Below are 20,827 nucleotides of genomic sequence, written 5' to 3'. Positions count from 1 at the left end.
GCTACTATGTCTCCATTATAATGAAATGGGATTTTGTATGGGTTCAGTAGAGTACTTCATGTTCTCCTTTCTCATGTTCCCTTAGATGTCTCTTCTGCCAATATCTTCTATAAAATGTTCCGCTAGCATTGTCAACTCTATCCTGAAGATTAGAGTAGTGCTGGAAAAGCACTGCAGGTCAGGCAGCATCCAAGGAGCAGGAAAAAAAGACATTTATGGCAAAAGCCCTTTATCAGCACTATTCTAATCTTGATTCTAATCTGCAGTATCCACTTTCACCTAACTCTATCCTGAAGTACAGTGCTCAGAACTGAGTGCAATGTGCGTGTGAGAGAGATGGACAACTGTTGGGGACTGTAACCTGACAGGCACCACACCTCAGGCAAGGGGTAAGTTTAGAAGTTGGGACCTATATAATAACCTCATGCAATGCAGGAATTGAAACCCTGCTATTGCTTGTCACTCTGCATCATGAACGAGCTGCCCAATTAATGACATGGACACATTACAAAAAAAAGCCAAAGAATGTAGAAGCTGGAAATTGCAAACAAAAACAAATTGCTGGGAAAAACTCAGCAGGTCTGGCAGCATCACTGGTGAAAAGCAGAATTAACATTTCGGGTCCAGTGATCTTATTTTGGAACTAGTTTGACAGTTTTCCCTACCATTTCTGTTCTTGTTTTCTACAGGATGCCATACCACATTATAGAATAGAATTATATAATCCCTTCAGTATGGCAACGAGCCATTCTGCCCAACATGTCCACACTGACCCCTGACTAATACACCTAACCTACATATCCTTGAACACTATGGGCAATTTAGCGTAGCCAATTCACCTAACCAGCACATCTTTGGATTGTGGGAGGAAACCCACACAGACACTAGGAGAATGAGCAAACTCCACATAGACAGTGGCTTAAGGCTGGAATCAAACCTGGGTCCTTGGCGCTGTGAGGCAGCAGTGCTAACCGCTGAGCCACTGTGTTGCCCAGTCCATCACATGGCAATGAATTGGAATCTCAGCAATGACTGGGTGACATGGATTTCCATTAACTGAAGTAGGTATTGAGGTGCAGAAAATGGAATACATGACACTTCAGCCAGTGGTATAAAATTAGATGTTTATTTATGAAGTTTTACACAGCCCCAATATATATTTGCAAAGTCACTCCAGTTTGTCCCAGTGAAGCAGCATGGGATAGTGTTCCTACTGACCACATCCCTCCTCTCCATAGTACCATAAACACAGCTCGTACAGCCTAACTAAAGGTCACTAACCTCAGAGAAAGGGGTTTAGGCTTGTAGTTTGCTGAGGCATTCCAGCAGGTTTAGAAACTGGGAGCAGCGGCTGTCCAAAGTGATGACTCATGTCCACTGCCATTCCCGTGGCTGGCACCATGCCTGCTGCCTGGGGCAAACCACTGAATGTTGAAGGATGGGTCATGGTGGTTGGCATGCAGCTAGGAGCCATGGTTTGTGGTGCCATCAAGGGCATTGGTGCCCTGCCCATACTGCCATTGCCCATAGTGGGTTGGGCAAAACCAGCACTGCTCTGAATCTGTTTCAAGGTCAGTTTATTCTGGTCGGTGACTTGAAAAGGGTTCGATGTTGAGCTTGAATTAAGACCACCTGTGAAGAGAAGAAAGTCAATAACTTAATACTAAATCTTATCAGAGTGTAACATAAACTGTTTAGGCATTGGCATCAGGGCTGATTGATGGGATATTACACTCCGTAGCCAGGTACACTGGTGTTTGATACAGAGTAAAGCTCCCAGTACACTATCCTAGCAAATACTGCCAGGGAGATATGACACAGGGTTACGTATAGAGTAAGCTCACATAGAGCACTTGCAGGCAAGGTGGGGATTCAGTCTACCAGGGTGAGCTGGGTTTGCTTTGCCTCCCAAAGTTGTCAGGGTGATGCTAGAGTATTGATACCATACTGTTCTTTAATAAGGAAAGTACTTAAGGTGTTCCATAGAATATCCACAGAGCACCTGTAACAGCCATGATGCATAGCCTTCCATTAAAGCTGTTCTAAGCTGTCAAATCTGAGATTGTATTGTACTTTCAACCTGACTTGGGAATCATCACAAAAAATCCTAGTAAAAACAGTTTCATCTCTACACTTTCAGAATCATCCTGGGATCAGAGAGAACAGCTCTCTCTCTCCTGTGCTCACACTCTCGCTCCCCCCAATGCCATCACCTCTCCATTTAATCTCCTTTTGTAGTCCCTGTTCAGCTCAGTGCTATGTTGCCCTTAACCCCCCAGTATTCAACACAATGCAACTTATAGAGTCATACAGCATGGAAACAGACCCTTTGGTCCAACCCGTCTATGCCGACCAGATATCCCAACCCAATCTAGTCCCACCTGCCAGCACTCAGCCCATATCCCTCCAAACCCTTCCTAATCATATACCCATCCAAATGCCTCTTAAATGTTGCAATTGTACCAGCCTCCACCACATCCTCTGACAGCTCATACCATACATGTACCACCCTCTGTGTGAAAAAGTTGCCCCTTGGGTCTCTTTTATATCCTTCCCCTCTCACCCTAAACCTATGCCCTCTAGTTCTGGACTCACCCCACCCCAGGGAAAAGACTTTGTCTATTTATCCTATCCATGCCCCTCATAATTTTGTAAACCTCTATAAGGTCACACCTCAGCCTCCGACGCTCCAGGGAAAACAGCCCCAGCCTGTTCAGCCTCTCCCTGTAGCTCAGATCCTCCAACCCTGGCAACATCCTTGTAAATCTTTTCTGAACCCTTTCAAGTTTCACAACATCTTTCCAATAGAAAGGAGACCAGAATTGCATGCAATATTCCAACAATGGCCTAACCAATGTCCTGAACAGCCACAACATGACCTCCCAACTCCTGTACTCAATACTCTGACCAATAAAGAAAAGCATACCAAACGCTTTCTTCACTATCCTATCTACCTGCGACTCCACTTTCAAGGAGCTATGAACCTGCACTCCAAGGTCTCTTTGTTCACTCCCTAGGACCTTACCATTAAGTGTATACGTCCTGCTAAGATTTGCTTTCCCAAAATGCAGCACCTCGCATTTATCTGAATTAAACTCCATCTGCCACTTCTCAGCCCATTGGCCCATCTGGTAAAGATCCTGTTGTAATCTGAGGTAACCCTCTTCGCTGTCCACTGCACCTCCAATTTTGGTGTCATCTGCAAACCTACTAACTGTACCTCTTATGCTCGCATCCAAATCATTTATGTAAATGACAAAAAGTAGAAGGCCCAGCACCGATCCTTGTGATACTCCACTGGTCACAGGCCTCCAGTCTGAAAAATAACCCTCCACCACCACCCTGTCTTCTACATTTGAGCCAGTTCTGTATCCAAATGGCTAGTTCTCCCTGTATTCCACGAGATCTAACCTTGCTAATTAGTCTCCCATGGGGAACCTTGTTGAAAGCCTTACTGAAGTCCATATAGATCACATCTACTGCTCTGCCCTCATCAATCTTCTTTGTTACTTCTTCAAAAAAGTGATCTCCCATGCACAAAGCCATGTTGATTATCCCGAATCAGTCCTTGCCTTTCCAAATACATGTTCATCCTGTCCCTCAGGATTCCCTTCAACAACTTGCCCACCACTGAGGTCAGGCTCACTGGTCTATAGTTCCCTGACTTGTCTTTACCGCCTCTCTTAAACAGTGGCACCACGTTTGCCAACCTCCAGTCTTCCGGCACCTCACCTGTGATGATCGATGATACAAATATCTCAGCAAGAGGCTCAGCAATCACTTCTCTAGCTTCCCACAGAGTCCTTGGGATTTATCCACCTTTAACCGTTTCAAGACATCCAGCACTTCCTCCTCTGTAATCTGGACATTTTGCAAGGTGTCACCATCTATTGCCCTACAGTCTATATCTTTGATATCCTTTTCCACAGTAAATACTGATGCAAAATATTCATTTAGTATCTTCACCATTTTCTGTGGCTCCACACAAAGGCTGCCTTGCTGATCTTTGAGGAGCCCTATTCTCTCCCTAGTTACCCTTTTGACCTTGATATATTTGTAAAAACCCTTTGGATTCTCCTTAATTGTATTTGCCAAAGCTATCTCATGTCCCCATTTTGCCCTCCTGATTTCCCTCTTAAGTATATTCCTACTTTCTTTATACTCTAAGGATTCACTCGATTGATCCTGTCTATACCTGACATATGCTTCCTTCTTTTTCTTAACCAAACCCTCAATTTCTTTAGTCATCTAGCATTCCCTATACCTAGCAGCCTTTCCTTTCACTCTGACAGGAATATACTTTCTCTGGATTCTTGTTATCTCATTTCTGAAGGCTTCCAATTTTCCAGCCATACCTTTGCCTGCGAACATCTGCCCCCAATCAGCTTTCGAAAGTTCTTGCCTAATACCGTCAAAATTGGCCTTTCTCCAATTTAGAACTTCAACTTTTAGATCTGGTCCATCCTTTTCCATCACTATTTTAAAATGAATAGAATTATGATCGCTGGCCCCAAAGTGCTCCCCCACTGACACCTCAGTCACCTGTTCTGCCTTATTTACCAAGAGTAGGTCAAGTTTTGCACCTTCTCTAGTAGGTACATCCGGAGTTATTTTTTATTAACTCAGTCAATATTGAACCTTCTAACCGCTAATTTTATTCCCAATCTGATGTTAGTTCAGTTTGTTTTTGATCACACTCGGGCACTCTCCATTTCTCTCTGTGGGTCACTCTTGGTTTATCTCAGTCATTCACAGCCTTGCCTGGTACTTCACATCTTTGCCCAAAGGTGTCTTTCTAAAAGATATACTTTTAACCAACAGACCATTACCTGACGTGTGGAAAGGGTTCTTGCTTTTAAGGTTGTGAGATGGTGCAGACAGCAGCGAGTCCAGATTCACCAGCGAGGCAGCATTGGGGTCCAGGAATAATTCTGGAGTTCTATGAGGCCCATTTGAAGAATCCTTTAGAGAGTTCCCTACTTCAGACATATCGAAGACATCCGGACTACTGCTACCATTCTGCTTTGCGTCTAGAACTGTTTCACCCAGGAGGTCCGTCTTTGCTGCAGAATTAGAATTGGTGATTATTTTCTTTTGTGGCTTTCTTTATTTGGAGCCTGGGCTCCTCAGCATACTCCTGTCGCTCTCACTGACACTGAAAACAAAGAAGCGCTTGTCCTTTGGGGTGGCTCACTGTAACATACTAGCTCATTGCCAACTAACTGGTTGATCATTCTTTGGGCAGAGTGTAGGTTGCTACAGTTGCAGGTTCTCAAAGCCCTAAAAACAGATGTATTATCTGTTGGGGCAGAGTCTGAGAGAAATTGAGGATTGCAGATGCTGGAGATCAGAATCGAAAGCGTGGCATGGAAAAGCCCTTCCTGATGAAGGGCTCATACCCTAAACGTCGATTCTCCTGCTCCTCGGATGCATTTTGACCTGCTGTGTTTTTCCAGCATCACACTTTTCAGGGTAGAGTCTAACACTAACATATTTTTATTCTTTTTTTTAAAAAGGTGACTGACTTGTTTGTTTTCAACATCAGTCAAGTTCAGCTAATTTTGGTTTTGTTCTGTTGGACAGTATGTCAGAATAAATAACCTTTCTCTGGACAAGGATTGGGATCCGAAAGGTAACGTTTATTGCCTTTGGCTCATAATTAAGCAGCACTTTGAATGTAAAATTCTCATCTTTGTTTTCAGATCCCTCCATGGTCTCATCCCTCTCTGTCTTCTCCAGTGTAACCACTCCAACACTGGTGGATGTGCCTTCAACTCCCTGGGTTTTGACTCTGGAATTCCCTCTCTAAACCTCTATGCCACTCTACCTTTCTCTCCTACTTTAAGATGTTCCTTGATGAAGCTTGTGGTCACGTCCTCAGTCATCCTTCTGAAGTACTTACTACGGTTTAGCATATTGAAAGGCATCATATAAAAATAAATTGTTGGTGACCAAGCCTTAAGGTGTTTTAGCAAATAGTGGCATGATGGAGTCATGTGAGGTTGTGATAGTGGATTGATGAGTGGGAAGGGGCTGGAGGCAAATAAGAAGCCATCATTCTGCAGTCCAATCTGAACGTTACCTGCAGGAAGATTGGACACCACTGAAGGAGACTGAACCCAGGCACTCTCTGCAAATTGATCCAGCGCTGAGTCCCCTGAATTTGTAAATGGGTCAAATGTGGAGCCGTCTGTAACACAGATAAAAGAGTGAAGAGAGGACAATTAACATGGGAATTACCATCCCTCTCCTCAGATCAAGTTTTGCTCCCTTTTATTTCTCATCTAATTAAATATCCAGAAGATTTAAATCGTTGTGTTGTGTTGCAGGGACAAGAGACAAGGCCTAGCCACACCAACTCCATCTCTTTACCTGGTCACCCTCCAGATCCTGAACTGAGTGCCCAATCCCATTTCTGCTACATGGCTAAGACTTCCATCTTGTTCATAACGAACCATCTTCTCTCTGGTTCATGTAAGCATTTGAGTTTTTTTTAGATTAGATTACAGTGTGGAAACAGGCCCTTCGGCCCAACAAGTCCACACCGACCCGCCGAAGCGAAACCCACCCATACCCCTACATTTACCCCTTACCTAACACTACGGGCAATTTAGTATGGCCAATTCACCTGACCCTGCATATCTTTGGACTGTGGGAGGAAACCGGAGCACCCGGAGGAAACCCACGCAGACACGGGGAGAACGTGCAAACTCCACACAGTCAGTCGCCTGAGGCGGGAATTGAACCCGGGTCTCTGGTGCTGTGAGGCAGCAGTGCTAACCACTGTGCCACCGTGCCGCCCTCTAAAACCAGAGTCTGATGTGACTCTTCTTTAGAGATCTTCGGGCTCAATTCAGAACCACTCACAGTCACCCCCAAGGGTGGAATCGAACCCGGGTCCCTGGTGCTGTAAGTTAGGGGTGCTAACCACTAAGCCACCGTGCCACCCACCCCACTGCCAGTTTCTGAAGTGAATATTTTCAGCATGTAGCATAGCAATAAGGGTAACTAACCAGGAGCAGTTTTTGCATCTTTTGAGTATTATCTTTTTCAGATCCACAGTTGATGATCTCTTGCATCTAGTAATCTCTAGTCTGTTATCTCTATACTCCATGCTGGTGTAGCATCTTTCAAGTAAACCTTATCACAGCCAAAACCCTGCTGCTCATACCAAGTTCACCACTACCCCTTTGGTGTCATCAGACAGAGTCATAACCGGAAAAGGACAGGAAGATGGGGCAAGAGAAAAAAAGAATGAGGGGGAAAATGAAACGCAGTCATGTTGAAATATATAAGATCCTGAAGAGACGTAACTGGGTGAATGCTTGAGAGGATACTTTGCATTGTGGAAGTGACTAAAACCATGGAACAGTTTAAAAACAAGGTCACCTGTTCAAGATGAGTTTTTGTTCTCTGGGGTGATTAGTCTGTGGAATTCTCTTCCTCAGACAGCATTGGAAGCAAGGTCATTGAATATGTTTAAGACTGAGATGGATACATCATTGGGTCAAAGGTGATAGGATTAGGCAGAAAAGTACAGGCCACAATTGAATCGTGGTCCTGCTCCTAATTCAGTTGGCTGTATATAGGGTCCTGGTCTAGCAAGGCCTCAATTTTAAGACATTAATCCCAGCTGCAAGTGCCTCTGTGACATTACTTCATCCCTATCTCTGTAAATTCCACCATTCCTACAAATGAATTGATTAAAGAAAAAGTCTTTTTTTCAAATTTGAAAGTAAATACCCTGACAGGATCTCCAATACACTGCTGAAGAGGATGGTGTAAACTAATTCAATTTAGTTTTCTTGAGGGATTTGGATAAAGATGGAAATGTGTTACTGGAAAAGCGCAGCAGGTCAGGCAGCATCTAGGGAACAGGAGAATCGACGTTTCGGGCATTAGCCCTTCTTCAGGAATCTTCCTGAAGAAGGGCTAATGCCCGAAACGTCGATTCTCCTGTTCCCTAGATGCTGCCTGACCTGCTGCGCTTTTCCAGCAACACATTTCCATCTCTGATCTCCAGCATCTGCAGACCTCACTTTCTCCTCAGGGATTTGGATAAAGTCAACTGTCTTCCAGTATCCACAGCCATTCAGAGAGATTCAAGGGATATGGCAAGCAGCAGGCAACAGGGATAAACTGGAATTGCTCTTTGAAAGTAATGGGCTGAATGGTCACCAGCATGATGCTTGAGAAACTCAGCAGATTTGTCAAAATCGTTGGGCAAAGAAAACTCATTAAAGTTTTAAATCCAATAGATTGCTTCAGAGCTACCTCAACCTTTTCTAAGGAAATGTGATGGGGAAGATAGAATCATAGAGATGTACAGCATGAAACAGACCCTTCGGTCCAACTCATCCATGCCAACCAGATATCCTAAATTAGCCAGCACTTGGCCCATATCCCTCTAAACCCTTCCTATTCATATCCCCATCCAGATGTCTTTTAAATATTGTAATTGTACCAGTCTCCACCACTTCCTCTGGCAGCTCATACCATACACGCATCACCCTCTGTGTGAAAAAGTTGCCCCTTAGGTCTGTTTTGAATCTTGCTCCTCTCACCTTAAACCTATGCCCTCTAGTTTTAGACTCCCCTGCCAAGGGGAAAAGACCTTGGCTATTCACCCTATCCATGCCCCTCATGATTTTATAAACCTCTATAAGAGCACCATTCAGCCTCCAGCGAAAATAGCCCCAGCCTATTCAGCCTCTCCCTATAATTGAAACCCTCCAACGCTGGCAACATCCTTGTAAATCTTTTCTGAACCCTTTCAAATTTAATGACATCCTTCCTATAGCATGGAGACCAGAATTAAACACAGTATTCCAAGAATGGCCTAACCAATGTCCTGTACAGCACAAAATGATCTCCCAACTCCTATACTCAATACACTGGCCAATAAAGGCAAGCATACCAAATGCCTTCTTCACTTTCCTGTCTATCTAGGTCTCCACTTTCAAGGAACTATGAACCTACATTCCAAGTTCTCTTTGTTCAGCAACACTTCCCAGGACTTTACCAGTCAGAGTATAAATCCTGCCCTGATTTGCCTTTCCAAAACAAGCACCTCACATTTATCTAAACTAAACTCCATCTGTTGTTCCTCGGTCCATTGGCCCATCTAATCATGGTCCCATTATAGTTTGAGGTAACCTCCTTTGCTGACATTACACCCTCAATTGTAGTGTCATCTGTAAACTTACTAACCATACTTCCTATGTTCACATCCAAATCATTTATATAAATGATGAAAAGCAGTGGATCCAGCAATCCTTGTGGCACACCACTGGTCACAGGCCTCCAGTCTGAAAGGCAACCCTCCACTACCACCGTCTGTCTTTTACCTTCGAACCAGTTCTGTATCCAAATAGCTAGTTCTCCCTGCATTCTATGAGATCAAACCTTGCTAGCCAGTCTGCTTTAAGGAAGCTTGTTAAACGACTTATTGAAGTCCACACAGATCACATCCACTGCTCTGCCCTCATCAATCCTTCTTCAAAAAACTCAATCAATTTAGTGAGACATGATTTCCCACGTACAAAGGCCATGTGAGAACCATAGAAATGATACAGCACAACACTTGGCTCCTCTCATCCACGCTGACTCAGAGATACCCTAATGCCCTTTCTAATCTCATCTTCCCGAATCTAGCAGCTTACAGCACTTCGGGTGCAGGTCCATCCTTTTTAAATTAATTTTGGGTCTCTCCTTCCACCACAAACTAAGGCAGCGAATTCCAGGCATCCATCACCCTTCTGCATATGAAAGATTTTCGTTGTAGCATTTCAGACACCTATTATCTATCGTGAAAATTTCATTTAGACGGTCCAGTTTAAAAAAGAATATTCTTCTCCCTGGTTCTGAACTTGCTCCAATCAAGAAAAATTAACTCTCTCTATCTAATCCCTTTATTGTTTTAAACAACTTGATTATAACATCCCCCAACTTTCTAAACCAAGGGAGTAAAAGCTTAGGCTATATGTTCTGGTCTCATACTTTAATCTTTCAGCCCTGACATCACTCTTGTGAATCTGCGCATCCTTCCTGAGTTGTGATACCAGAACGGAGCACGATTACTGTCAGTGAGACAGATGATGTCAGTGAGTTGGAATCGGGGGAATAATGAGTGGGGAATCGAGGGGAAAGGATCTCCATTTAATTTTCCACAACTAGGCACTCCAGCAACATGGGGAGTTGATGGTGCAGTGGTAATGTCATGGGACTAGTAATCTAAAACCTCAGGTTAATGTTTTATGGACATGGGATTGAATCCCACCACGGCAGATGATGAAATTTGAATTCAATAAAATCTGGAACTAAAAGCTGCTCCTGTGGTGGCCATGTAACTATTGACGATTGTATCATAGAATCCCTACACTATGGAAACAGACCCTTCGGCCCAACAGGTCCATACCACCCAGACTCATTCCCCTACCCTATTATTCTATATTTATCCCTGACTAATGCACCTAACCTACACATTCCTGAACACTAGGGGCAATTTAGCATGGCCAATTCACCTGACCTACACATCTTTGGACTGCAGAAGTAAACCAAAGCACCTGGAAGAAACCCACACTGACACGATGACAATGTGCAAACTCCACACAGACAGTTGCCCGAGGCTAGAATCAAACCAGGTGCTTAGCGCTGTGAGGCAGCAGTGCTAACCACTGATTGAAACCCATCTGGTTCACCAGTGTCCTTCAGCGAGTATATTTGCTGTCCTTTCCTGGTCTACTCTATGACTCCAGACTGGCAGCAGTGTGGTTAACTCTTAACTTCTCCCTGAAACTGCCTACAAGGGTAATAAATAATTCACATCCTGTACAAGAAAGAAATACGGAAAATGGCAGAGAAGCATCCTGTCCAATCCTGGAGTCTCTTCACCTCTCGAGAGCAGACTTGGCATTAACCCTTGATCTATTGGGACAGTAAGATACAAGTCAAAGCATGAAATGTTTTTTTTTCTGTAATACTGCTTTTGTCTGTGAGGGAGCTTATGAGTTGGAGGAGTTTTATCTTTTGGTTGAAAAGGATTAGTAGAACAGAAATTGCTTTCCATTTACCTGGTTAGAGACAAAGAAAACTGCAGATGCTGGAATCCAAGGTGGACAAGCAGGAGGCTGGAAGAACACAGCAAACCAGGCAGAGTCAGGAGGTGGAGAAGTCAAAGTTTTGGGTGTAACCCTTCTTCAGGACCAAGCAGAGTTAAATCTGAAACATCTGCACCTCCTGATGCTGTCTGGCTTGCTGTGTTCTGCCAGTCTCCTGGTTGTCTACCTCCCATTTACCTGGTGTCGTGATACCTGGTAGAGCACTGGAGGTACCGATGGTTGACACTGTTGCCCATGGATCTACACTGGATTGGTGAGTAGCAGCTGGGCCAGAAGGCTGGGCCCACGGATCTGTGTTCCACACCTGCGGAGAGGCAGAATCGGTGTCTAAAGATGGCCAAGAATTTGCTGCATTCGGGATGGATGCTTTGGCACCTGAAGGAAATCACATAAAATATGTCAGCATTCTATACCGTCATAACAAATGCTGCATTTGAGACAGGATTCCTACCAGGAAGCTAACCTCTTGCTCAGTGCAGCAGTGAGTGCACCCCTCCCTCTTCCCAGAACTCAGTCCTCCTCTTCCTAACACACTGGTCACACATTTCCCCCTCATCTCAGCCCCACATCAGTCAGACAGAATGGATATTGAAGGCCAATTGATCTGTTGTTGGTCTCAATGGGGCGATGCAATAAAACCACCTCTTGTCCCCACCCGCAAAAGTGTAGGTATTGAAGGGCCTGTGTTAGCTAATAGTTAGAGGCAGGTCTAGATTTGTGATCACACTCACAGCAAGCCTCTCTTCTAAAGAATGTCAACTGCATGTGCAGAGACTGCAACCAGACTGAAACAGCAAGAACAATGTCCAGAAATAAGCCAAGCAACGTTCAGAATGCACTGAGTGGGCGATAGTCACAGAATCCAAATTCTCAGAGTAAACTTAATTTGCAGCAGTGCGGCCTCCTGCCATACCCAATCACCCCTGCTCTCCACAGACATTATCATCTCCAGATCAGTAGGAGGTGCTGTCCTGGAGCTCACTGTCCTATGAAATACAACTTGGTGCCAGTTCCCCCTCTGTTCAAGATGAACAGGAGAAGCACTGATCACCCCCTCCCCTCCCCCGCCCTCCCCTGCCCTGCGCTGGCTCTGCATCCAACAATCTGAAGTGGGAGGGTCTACACTTTAATCTTTTTGGATGACAATAGGAACTCCGCCTTCAGGATATCCTAAAGCTAAAGAAACACTGATCAGAACAGCACTGATCAGAAGAATTATGTTGTTCTTGAGTATTGTTGAAAAAGACACATTTTGTCGTAACTTTTCATTTTTCACTCGTCCGGCCAATTTGCAAGAAATATCAGTATAAAGGAAATATATGAGAGGAGAGCACTGATTGACCAGTGGATTCTGATTGGTAGAGGTGTCACCATGGGCAATGCACCAGTTAATAATGCCTCTCAGTGAACTGTCAAGCTTAGCTTAAATTTTATATTTTCTCATCTCTGTGACAGCCAGAACATTTTTTGGCCTCCTGTTAGTGGCAAACACCATTAGAGCTCTCATACACAGAGGCAACATGAAACAACTGACTTCAGCTACTGGTTAAATCTTTGAGATACCTCACCCATTTATGATAATCTAAGGTAGACGGGGCATGTTTCAGGACTATAGGTGACAGTCTTAAGGCCCAATCTTTGAGTGTTATACAGTGAGGAATGATCTGTTCATTGTAGCCAACATCCCACAGAATGTCTGTGAAGTGCCCTATTTCAAAGTTAAGCTTGCACAGTGAACAAATAGCTCAGGTCCTAAATATGAGGTTTCGGATAAGGCCAACATTATAGCGCATGGAACTGTAGGGATCTGAATGTGATAACTGACCAGTGAAGGTCGCTTTGAGTTGGGCAGGACATTGAAAAAAGGGAGTTTGTTTGATTGTTACATTTTAAACATGAATTTGAGTCCATTAAGACATGTAAGGACACACTGGGAAGGTTTTATGTCTCAGCCAAATGATTAACAGGTATTAGGCAGTTTGCCAGATGCTGGCACCTCTGAGGCTGATGAGGGTGGAGTATCAATTGATCGCTCAATGTTTAAGGGCTAGGAGGAATTTTGCTCTCATCGAGTGGCTGCTGGCACCCATGTCCGACAGGATTGACTGCTGGAGAGTGATTACTGGGCCAGATTCTCTCTCTGCTCAGAGATTCTTCCATGCTCCTATTGCATGGATTCTGGAGGAGGACAACAGACATTTCCATAGTGATGCTTTCCATGATCCAGGATTCTGGACACTCTCTGCCTTCCCATGGGAAACAGGGACACAGGAGAGTTACTGACACATCAGGTTAACTGAGATACAGCACGCACAAACTAATGCTACAGATGTGGCTGTCATTGGGATTTCCTGCAATGGCTTGCTTGTGGAGTGGGAGGGTGTTTCAGTTTGTTGATACTGACAGTGAGGGTGTCAGCAGCTGAGGGTTGAGACTCCTTATTAATGTTCATACAATCAACCCCATACCACTAAGTTCAAGTGATGACTCACAATTAAGCTTGTGATTGCAAAGCCTTACCCAGGGTATCCCAGAGATCAAGACAGGCTGCAGAGGGAGGCGAGGTCACATTGCTGCTTCCCCATGGATGACTTTGGGTGGAGCTGTCCCATGGGTCAGTCCTGGTTTCGGTTGCAGTCACTGGCGCCCCAAAGATATCAGCCAGCTCCAGCAGCGAGGACTAGACAGTGGATCAAACGCACACTGTGAGACAAGTGGGTAACTTTGGCCAATTCCAAATATTCCCTCCTTCTAATGTCTCCCTTCCCCTTCTGGAAGCAGTTGATTAGAATCTGGCTCCATTCGGTTGAGGTAGGCTCACCAGATTTCAGCCGTTCGTGTGTGCCCCAGGTCATTTGGCCATTGAGACTCCCAGTAACTGGACAGCAATATGATGCAGGAACCCTGGTTGAATTTCTAATCCGGGGACATTGGAGTTAACTGCAGCACCTTAGGGTTGTGATGCTGCCAGTATAGAGTTGCTTGGCGTCTCCCGGTATTGTTATGCATACACATTGGCTGATGTGGAGGAGGATGCCTGGAGCCTCTATAAGTATCACCCATGAAATGTTACAACCTCAGGGTGAAGAGGAAGGAAAGGGTGAGGTTCAGTGGCCGAGGGTAAGTTAAGAGACACCCTGTGGCTATTGGAATATCGTCGATACATTACAGATGAGCACGAGCTCACGTATACACAGTGCCAGGCTATCCCAAAGTGCTTCACAGCCACAGTTACTTGTAAAGTGTAGCCACTGTAGTTACTTAAAGAAACACACTTAATCACAATCATCAATGAATTTAGTGACCTGATCATTTGATTTTGTGATGGGGATCAAGGGATAAATACAGCAAACTTTTTATTAACCAGCACCTAATGGACCAGGAGAGTGCCAGTTGATCAAATGTTCTGGATAATCAAGAGGTCCATGTAATCAATGTAAAAACACACACTAAGTAATAGAAACTTATACTTTATTTATGGCATAAATTACTTAAACAATAATGTAACATTGCCTTCATTAACCAGCAGAGAACCTTCTTATTTGCACCCTTAGCTGACTACTCAGACATTGCGGAGATGTCTGAGTTACATCTAATACAGTAACCTTCTGGTATTTGAGGTATATAATTTTTGCTGGTTTAGCAAGAGTGCCAGTTAATAAGGTGCTGATTAAAACAAAGTTTGCTGTATTAGCCAGGACACCTGGGGCTTTCAGTGTCAGACTGAACCATACACTCAAATCTGAGCAGTGGGATTCGATCCTGGTGATTTTAAGGTGAGTGTTTTGCTAACAGAGCCCTGGCTGACAGCTGCATTGTTTTCAGGGAGGCTGGCACAATTTGGCAGAGGAAGACTTGAATATACCTCATTTCTAACTTCGGCTATTTCACTCTCTTTGCGACTTTGTTCCAACGCTCGCTGAAGATTTTCATCTTCTTCCTCATCATCCTCGTCAAGGGATGACCTCACTCTTAGTTCCTACAAAATAAGAGGCAAAAGTCTCCACAGGTTAAGTAACACTTGTAAAAAGTACTGAAAGAAGCAGCTAGAGAAATAGACCCATTTTCCCAACAGATTCTATCATAAACACTTGGCATGGATCAAGCTGATACCTTTATGATGTCACAGGATGAATTACCTTCATTACAACAAGCATCTCATCTTCTTACAACTGTTTTGCTACACCCATTCAAAATGGCTGAGATGACAGTTCTAACCCTTTATATAATAACTTTAGTGAGACCACTCTGTGGCACTGTTTCTGACAGAGGTGAAAAATTTGAATGGGTCATCTGGTTCAAAGATCAGCCAGTTGCCGCAGAACCCTACAGCGTTATCGATGTTCTTAAGTGGATCTGTCAAGAAACCCAAGTGTAGAGATTCACAATGACACCTGGCTTCATCAGGTACCAAACCAGATGACACTGACTCTGCCACCACTGAGTCACTGGTTCAAAATACCTCACATTCTGTCCATGGGATTGTCAACTCTGGGTTGATGTATGATGCCCCAGTTACTTCACTGTTCATGTTCGAGTCCAGTCTTTATCCAGCTTGATGACACAGGTGGAACGAAGATATGATTTAGAATAAGAATAAATTGAAAGAAAATGCTAAATAAATTGGCATCACTTAAATGAACAGATTGCCAGATGGGTTTTGCTCTCAGATGCTGAGGGCAGGTTGGGTGGAGATACTGGAAAATTTGACTTTAATTTTTCAATCCTCGTTGGACTCAAAGTGACATCAGAGAACCAAAGATCACAAGTGTCCCACCTCATTCAAAACCGCATAAACTGGTAAGTATGGATCAGTGTAATGTGAATACTGGAAAAATTACTAGAGATCATTGTCAAGTTCAAAATGAATTTGCACTTTATTCAGGTTTCTAAAGGATAGTCAGCATATTTGTTAAAGATAAATCATCTCTGAATAACTCGACTGAGTTCTTTGATGAGGTAACAGAGTGGGGTGATGAAGATAATGCAATAGATGTTGTGTACATGCACTTTAAAAGAACACGTAATAAAATATCACATAACAGACTTAGTTAGGAAACAGAAGCAGATGGAATTAAAGGAACAATGGTAATCTCAGTGTGAAATTGACTAAGGTGAAGGACATAGAGAGTAGTAATGAACAAAATATACTCTGACAGGAGAATAATGTGCAGGTTATGAGGATGGTATGGAGGAGTTACATGAATTGCTCCTTAGGAGAGGTGAACGTGATGGGTAAATTACTTTCTTCTGTGCTGTAATGGTTCTCCAATTCTGAGAGGATGATGTTATCAGTTCCCTCACTATTATTTGATATAAATGGCATGAACTTGGGTACAGAGAGCACAATTTCCAAATCTGAGGACTACATAAAACTTGCTAATATAGTAAAAGTGACAAATGCACATACAGTGACAAACTAGGTAAATATGCAGGAGATAAAATTTAATGCGGATAATTGATACATTTTCAGGCATACTAACACAGAGAGGCAGTATGATTTAAATGGTACCAATGTGAGAGAGGGATGCATGAGCAGAGTGGTCTAGAGGTGCCTATTCACAAATCTTTAAAAATAGAAGTGTGTTTTGATTTAAGAAAACGAGAAATAATAGCCCTTGAGCCTACTCACTGCATTGGGGTGTTCATTATCTCAGGGGCCATCACTGGGGCCACGGAGCACAGCTGAACTTTGATCTCAGCTCCAGTTTGCTGCACTGCTCCCACATGTCTTGTCCCCTCAGTGACACCAATCTGTCAATGTGTCCTAGCCTGTCAAAACCTCTAAGGCTATACTTGCCAGTGTGTCCTTCTAAACTCCAATCTTTCCTTATACAACAGCTCTCTTGTCCCAGAGTCTTTCACCCCATCTTAGTCAAAGATATCAATCTGTAGGTGAGGATCTCACCTTCTTAACCAATACCTCAACTAGACTATATCACTTTGCAGCTTTATTATTCTGCCCAGCTCACTTTTCTCCCTTAATTGTTTATCATCAATAAACTTGACACTTACCCCCTTTATGAGGACATAATGCGCAATCATTAATCAAGATTGGAAATGGCCAAGGCTCAAATTTATTAGTTACAACTTAACTTGTTTATTCCCCCTTGATATTTTCTGACAATTAAACAATCCTCAAGCTATTGTTATATATATTACACCCAGTGCATGATCCTTAATCTTGTATGAAGCTCTTTCATGTGACATCTTATCAAACATCTTCCAAAAATCCAAATAGGCTGAATTTAGTGTTTCTCTCCTTCCCTGCTCTGCTTGTTCCATTTTAAAAAAAAACTCTTATAAATTTGCTGAACATGATTCCCTTTTCATAAAACCATGCAGACTCTGTGTAATCATGCTTTGTTTTTCTAGGTTACTGTTACCGCTTCCTTAATAATAGATTTCAGTATTTCCCTTCTGATGTCAAGGTTATTGGCCTTTTTTTGGTTTTTTTGGTTTTAGTCCTATTAATTTCCCCAGCATTAGAAGGACATGGCATTAGTATTGGTTCTTTATGAATTTTAATAACTTTAAGTTCCTCACTCTCATTAGTCTCAATTCCCCTGTAATTCCAATGAGTCTGTGACCCTTCTCTCCAGAGGTAGGGTCATTTTGTGGTTTAAGACATAAGTAAACAGAGTTTAGAATAACAAGGGAGTCAAAGGAAAATGGATTTGAGGCTACATTTCGATCAGCTATGACCACATTGAATGGTTGAGGAGTGCGCTTAAGAGACAAAATATTTTCTGCCCAATCCTAAATTATATATTTGTGTGTCCTGTATTATTAAGGCAGTTTCACAAAAGTTTGCAATTCCAATCTCTTTGTAGAAGCTGTTAAAATATTTCTTTATATCTTGCTAGGTTTAGCTCATACTCTGTTTACTTCCCCTTTGTTAATTTTTTGGTCACCCTTTGTTTATTTCTAAAGTCTGCCGATCATCAGGTTGCTCAAGCTTTTCAAAGCCAAAATGTACACCTCTTGTTTTAATCTAATACCACGCGGAAATTCACTGGTTAGCTGATGGTTCCTTAACCATTGAAGGCATTTTTTATTCATCGAGAGTAATGAATCTTTTCTTGGCATGTTTGCTGTTTCTTATCTTTCATCATAAATTAATCTCATTTCCCAATTTGAGCCAATTCATCCTTATACCTTCGCAATTGGCCTTGCTTAAATGAAAGACTCACTTCAGCTTTACTGGTTACTATATTATTCTCAAACTCAATATGAAATTCTTTCATATCATCCTTGCCCAGAGGATCTTGTAAAATTATTTGTTATAAAGTTAAAAGTTTCGTTACACAACAGAACCAAAATAACCTGTTCCCTGGCTGTTTCCTCAATGTACTGTTCTCAAAAACTGTCCTGAATACACAACATGAACTTATCCTTCAAAGAATATTTGATTTGTCTGTTCACAACCACTGCATTACCCATGTTATATTACCCTGTTACCATGCAGCCCAATCTTGCTGATTATGTTCTGTTGATAAGGCAATTAAGAAAACTTATGGGATTCATTGTGTTATTAGAGATGGGTTTGAAAGAAGGTTTGTAAAGAGATGGGAGGGAGATAGTACAAGCCCAGAATTCAGCGTAATACTCCGGGGAGACTTATCCAATGTTTTATAAAAGTTCATCATAATTTTCTTGCTTTTGTACTCTATGCCTCTATTAAAGCCAAGAATTACATTAACTTTTGAATAGATTCCTCAATTGTCCTGAAAGCATTAAAGACTTACATAGATTTTTTTCAACCCCACCACCTTTTAGGTTTCTATACCCCTTTAAAACTGGGCCATTTAATTAAGATTGTCCCTCCTCATTCCCCCTACCAAAATACACCACAGTACAGTTTTACCATAAGTTTCATGTGATGCCCATTTCTTTAGCTTGGCTACATCTTTGTGAGTATGTTGCTCTCCACCTCACTGTTTACATCATGTAGGTGATGATTCTGTAAAGCTGTGACCTTCAGCAACACTGAAAGGGAAACAAAATGTCCCAGGATTACAAAACAGCCCAATCAGGAGCAGACTTTAGGGGATCCCAGATTAATGGGCAGCTTTTCTCACTTTGGAGGTGGACTAAATATTTCCAGAATTTTCTGAAACAATATCAGAAAATGGCAAAAGCACTCAGTAGGTCCATCAACATCTGGTGGAGAAGGAAAGAGTCTATTTCAGATTGCTGACCTTTTATTGGAGCAGTTCTGATGACACCTCATCAACTTGAAACATTAACTTTCCATGGCCTGACCTGCTGAGTATTTTCAGCGTTATCTGTTTCTATTTCAGATTTCCAGCCTCGATAGGCTATACCTTCCATTAATGGCTGTTACATAATTTACATATTATGTAACATAATTCCATGAGCCAAATATACAACTAGAGTCATAGAGATGTACAGCATGGAAACAGACCCATTCGGTCCAACGTATCCATGCCAACCTCATATCGTCCCACTTGCCAGCACTCGGCCCATATCCCTCCAATTCATATCCATTCCTATTCATATACCCATCCTGGTGCCTTTTAAATGTTGTAATTGTACCAGCTTCCAGCACTTCCTCTGGCAGCTTATTCCATACACGTACCACCCTCTGCGTGAAAAAGTTGCCCCTTAGGTTTCTTTTATATCTTTCCCCTCTCACCCTGAAACTATGCCCTCTAGTTCTGGACTCCCCCCACCCCAGGGAAAAGACTTTGTCTATTTATCCTCTCCATGCCCTTCATGATTTTAAAAACCTCTGTAAGGTCACCCCTCAACCTCTGACGCTCAGGGAAAACAGTCCCAGCCTAATCCTCCAACCCTAGCAATACCCTTGTAAATCTTTTCTGAACCCTTTCAAGTTTCACAAATATCCTTCCAATAGGAAGGAGACCAGAATTGCACACAATATTCTAAAAGTGGCCTAACCAATGTCCTGTACAGCTGTAACATGGCCTGCCATATCCTGTACTCAATACTCTGACTAATAAAGGAAAGCTTACCAAACGCCTTCTTCACTAACCTACCTACCTGCGATTCTACTTTCAAGGAGCTATGAACCTGCACTTCAAGGTCACTTTGTTCAGCAACACTCCCCAAGACCTTACCATTAAGTGTGTAAGTCCTGCTAAGATTTGCTTTCCCAAAATGCAACACCTCACACTTATCTGAATTAAACTCCAACTGCCACTTCTCAGCCCATTGGCCCATCTGATCAAGATCCTGTTGTACTCCAAGGTAACCTTCTTTGTTGTCCACTACACCTCCAATTTTGGTGTCACTGCAAACTTACTAACTATACCTCCTATGTTCATATCCAAATCATTTATGTAAATGACAAAACGTTGAGGACCCAGCACCGATCTTGTGGTACTCCACTGGTCACAGGCCTCCAGTCTGAAAAACAACTCTCCACCATCACCCTCTGTCTTCTACCTTTGAACCAGTTCTGTATGCAAATAGCTAGTTTTCCTTGTATTCCGTGAGATCTAACCTTGCTAACCAATCTCCCATGGGGAACCTTGTTGAACGCCTTACTGAAATCCAGATAGATCACATCCACTGCTCTGCCCTCATCAATCTTCTTTGTTACTTCTTCAAAAAACTCAATCAAGTTTGTGAGACATGATTTCCCACACATGTTGACTATTCCTAATCAGTCCTTGCCTTTCTAAATACACAGAACATAGAACATTACAGCTCTTCGGCCC

At 42.8% G+C, this 20,827-nt stretch overlaps 1 protein-coding gene across 7 annotated transcripts in view; it reads right to left on the bottom strand.

The window, feature by feature from the left end:
- Positions 1–1,104: 1,104 nt before the first annotated feature.
- LOC122562350 (epsin-2-like) overlaps positions 1,105–20,827 on the bottom strand; it is a 144,652-nt gene continuing 124,929 nt past the window's right edge. For 6 of the 7 annotated variants that reach the window (XM_088000508.1, XM_088000503.1, XM_088000505.1 and 3 more), the window contains 6 exons: positions 14,986–15,099; positions 13,641–13,800; positions 11,298–11,495; positions 6,083–6,190; positions 4,830–5,063; positions 1,105–1,632 (listed from right to left, as the gene is read on the bottom strand). In XM_088000508.1, the coding sequence (XP_087856634.1) occupies positions 1,283–1,632; positions 4,830–5,063; positions 6,083–6,190; positions 11,298–11,495; positions 13,641–13,800; positions 14,986–15,099 (1,164 nt within the window). In that variant the 3' untranslated portion in view covers positions 1,105–1,282. The remainder of the gene's footprint in view (positions 1,633–4,829; positions 5,064–6,082; positions 6,191–11,297; positions 11,496–13,640; positions 13,801–14,985; positions 15,100–20,827) is intronic. The other variant, XM_088000504.1, reaches the window with a different exon arrangement.

Source organism: Chiloscyllium plagiosum, unplaced genomic scaffold, assembly GCF_037043375.1.
Source record: "Chiloscyllium plagiosum isolate Xiang-an unplaced genomic scaffold, Cpla_swu_hap1 HiC_scaffold_25, whole genome shotgun sequence".
Taxonomy (NCBI): domain Eukaryota; kingdom Metazoa; phylum Chordata; class Chondrichthyes; order Orectolobiformes; family Hemiscylliidae; genus Chiloscyllium; species Chiloscyllium plagiosum.
Note: the sequence above shows the minus strand (reverse complement) of the source record. Positions and strands in the feature narration are given on the sequence as shown.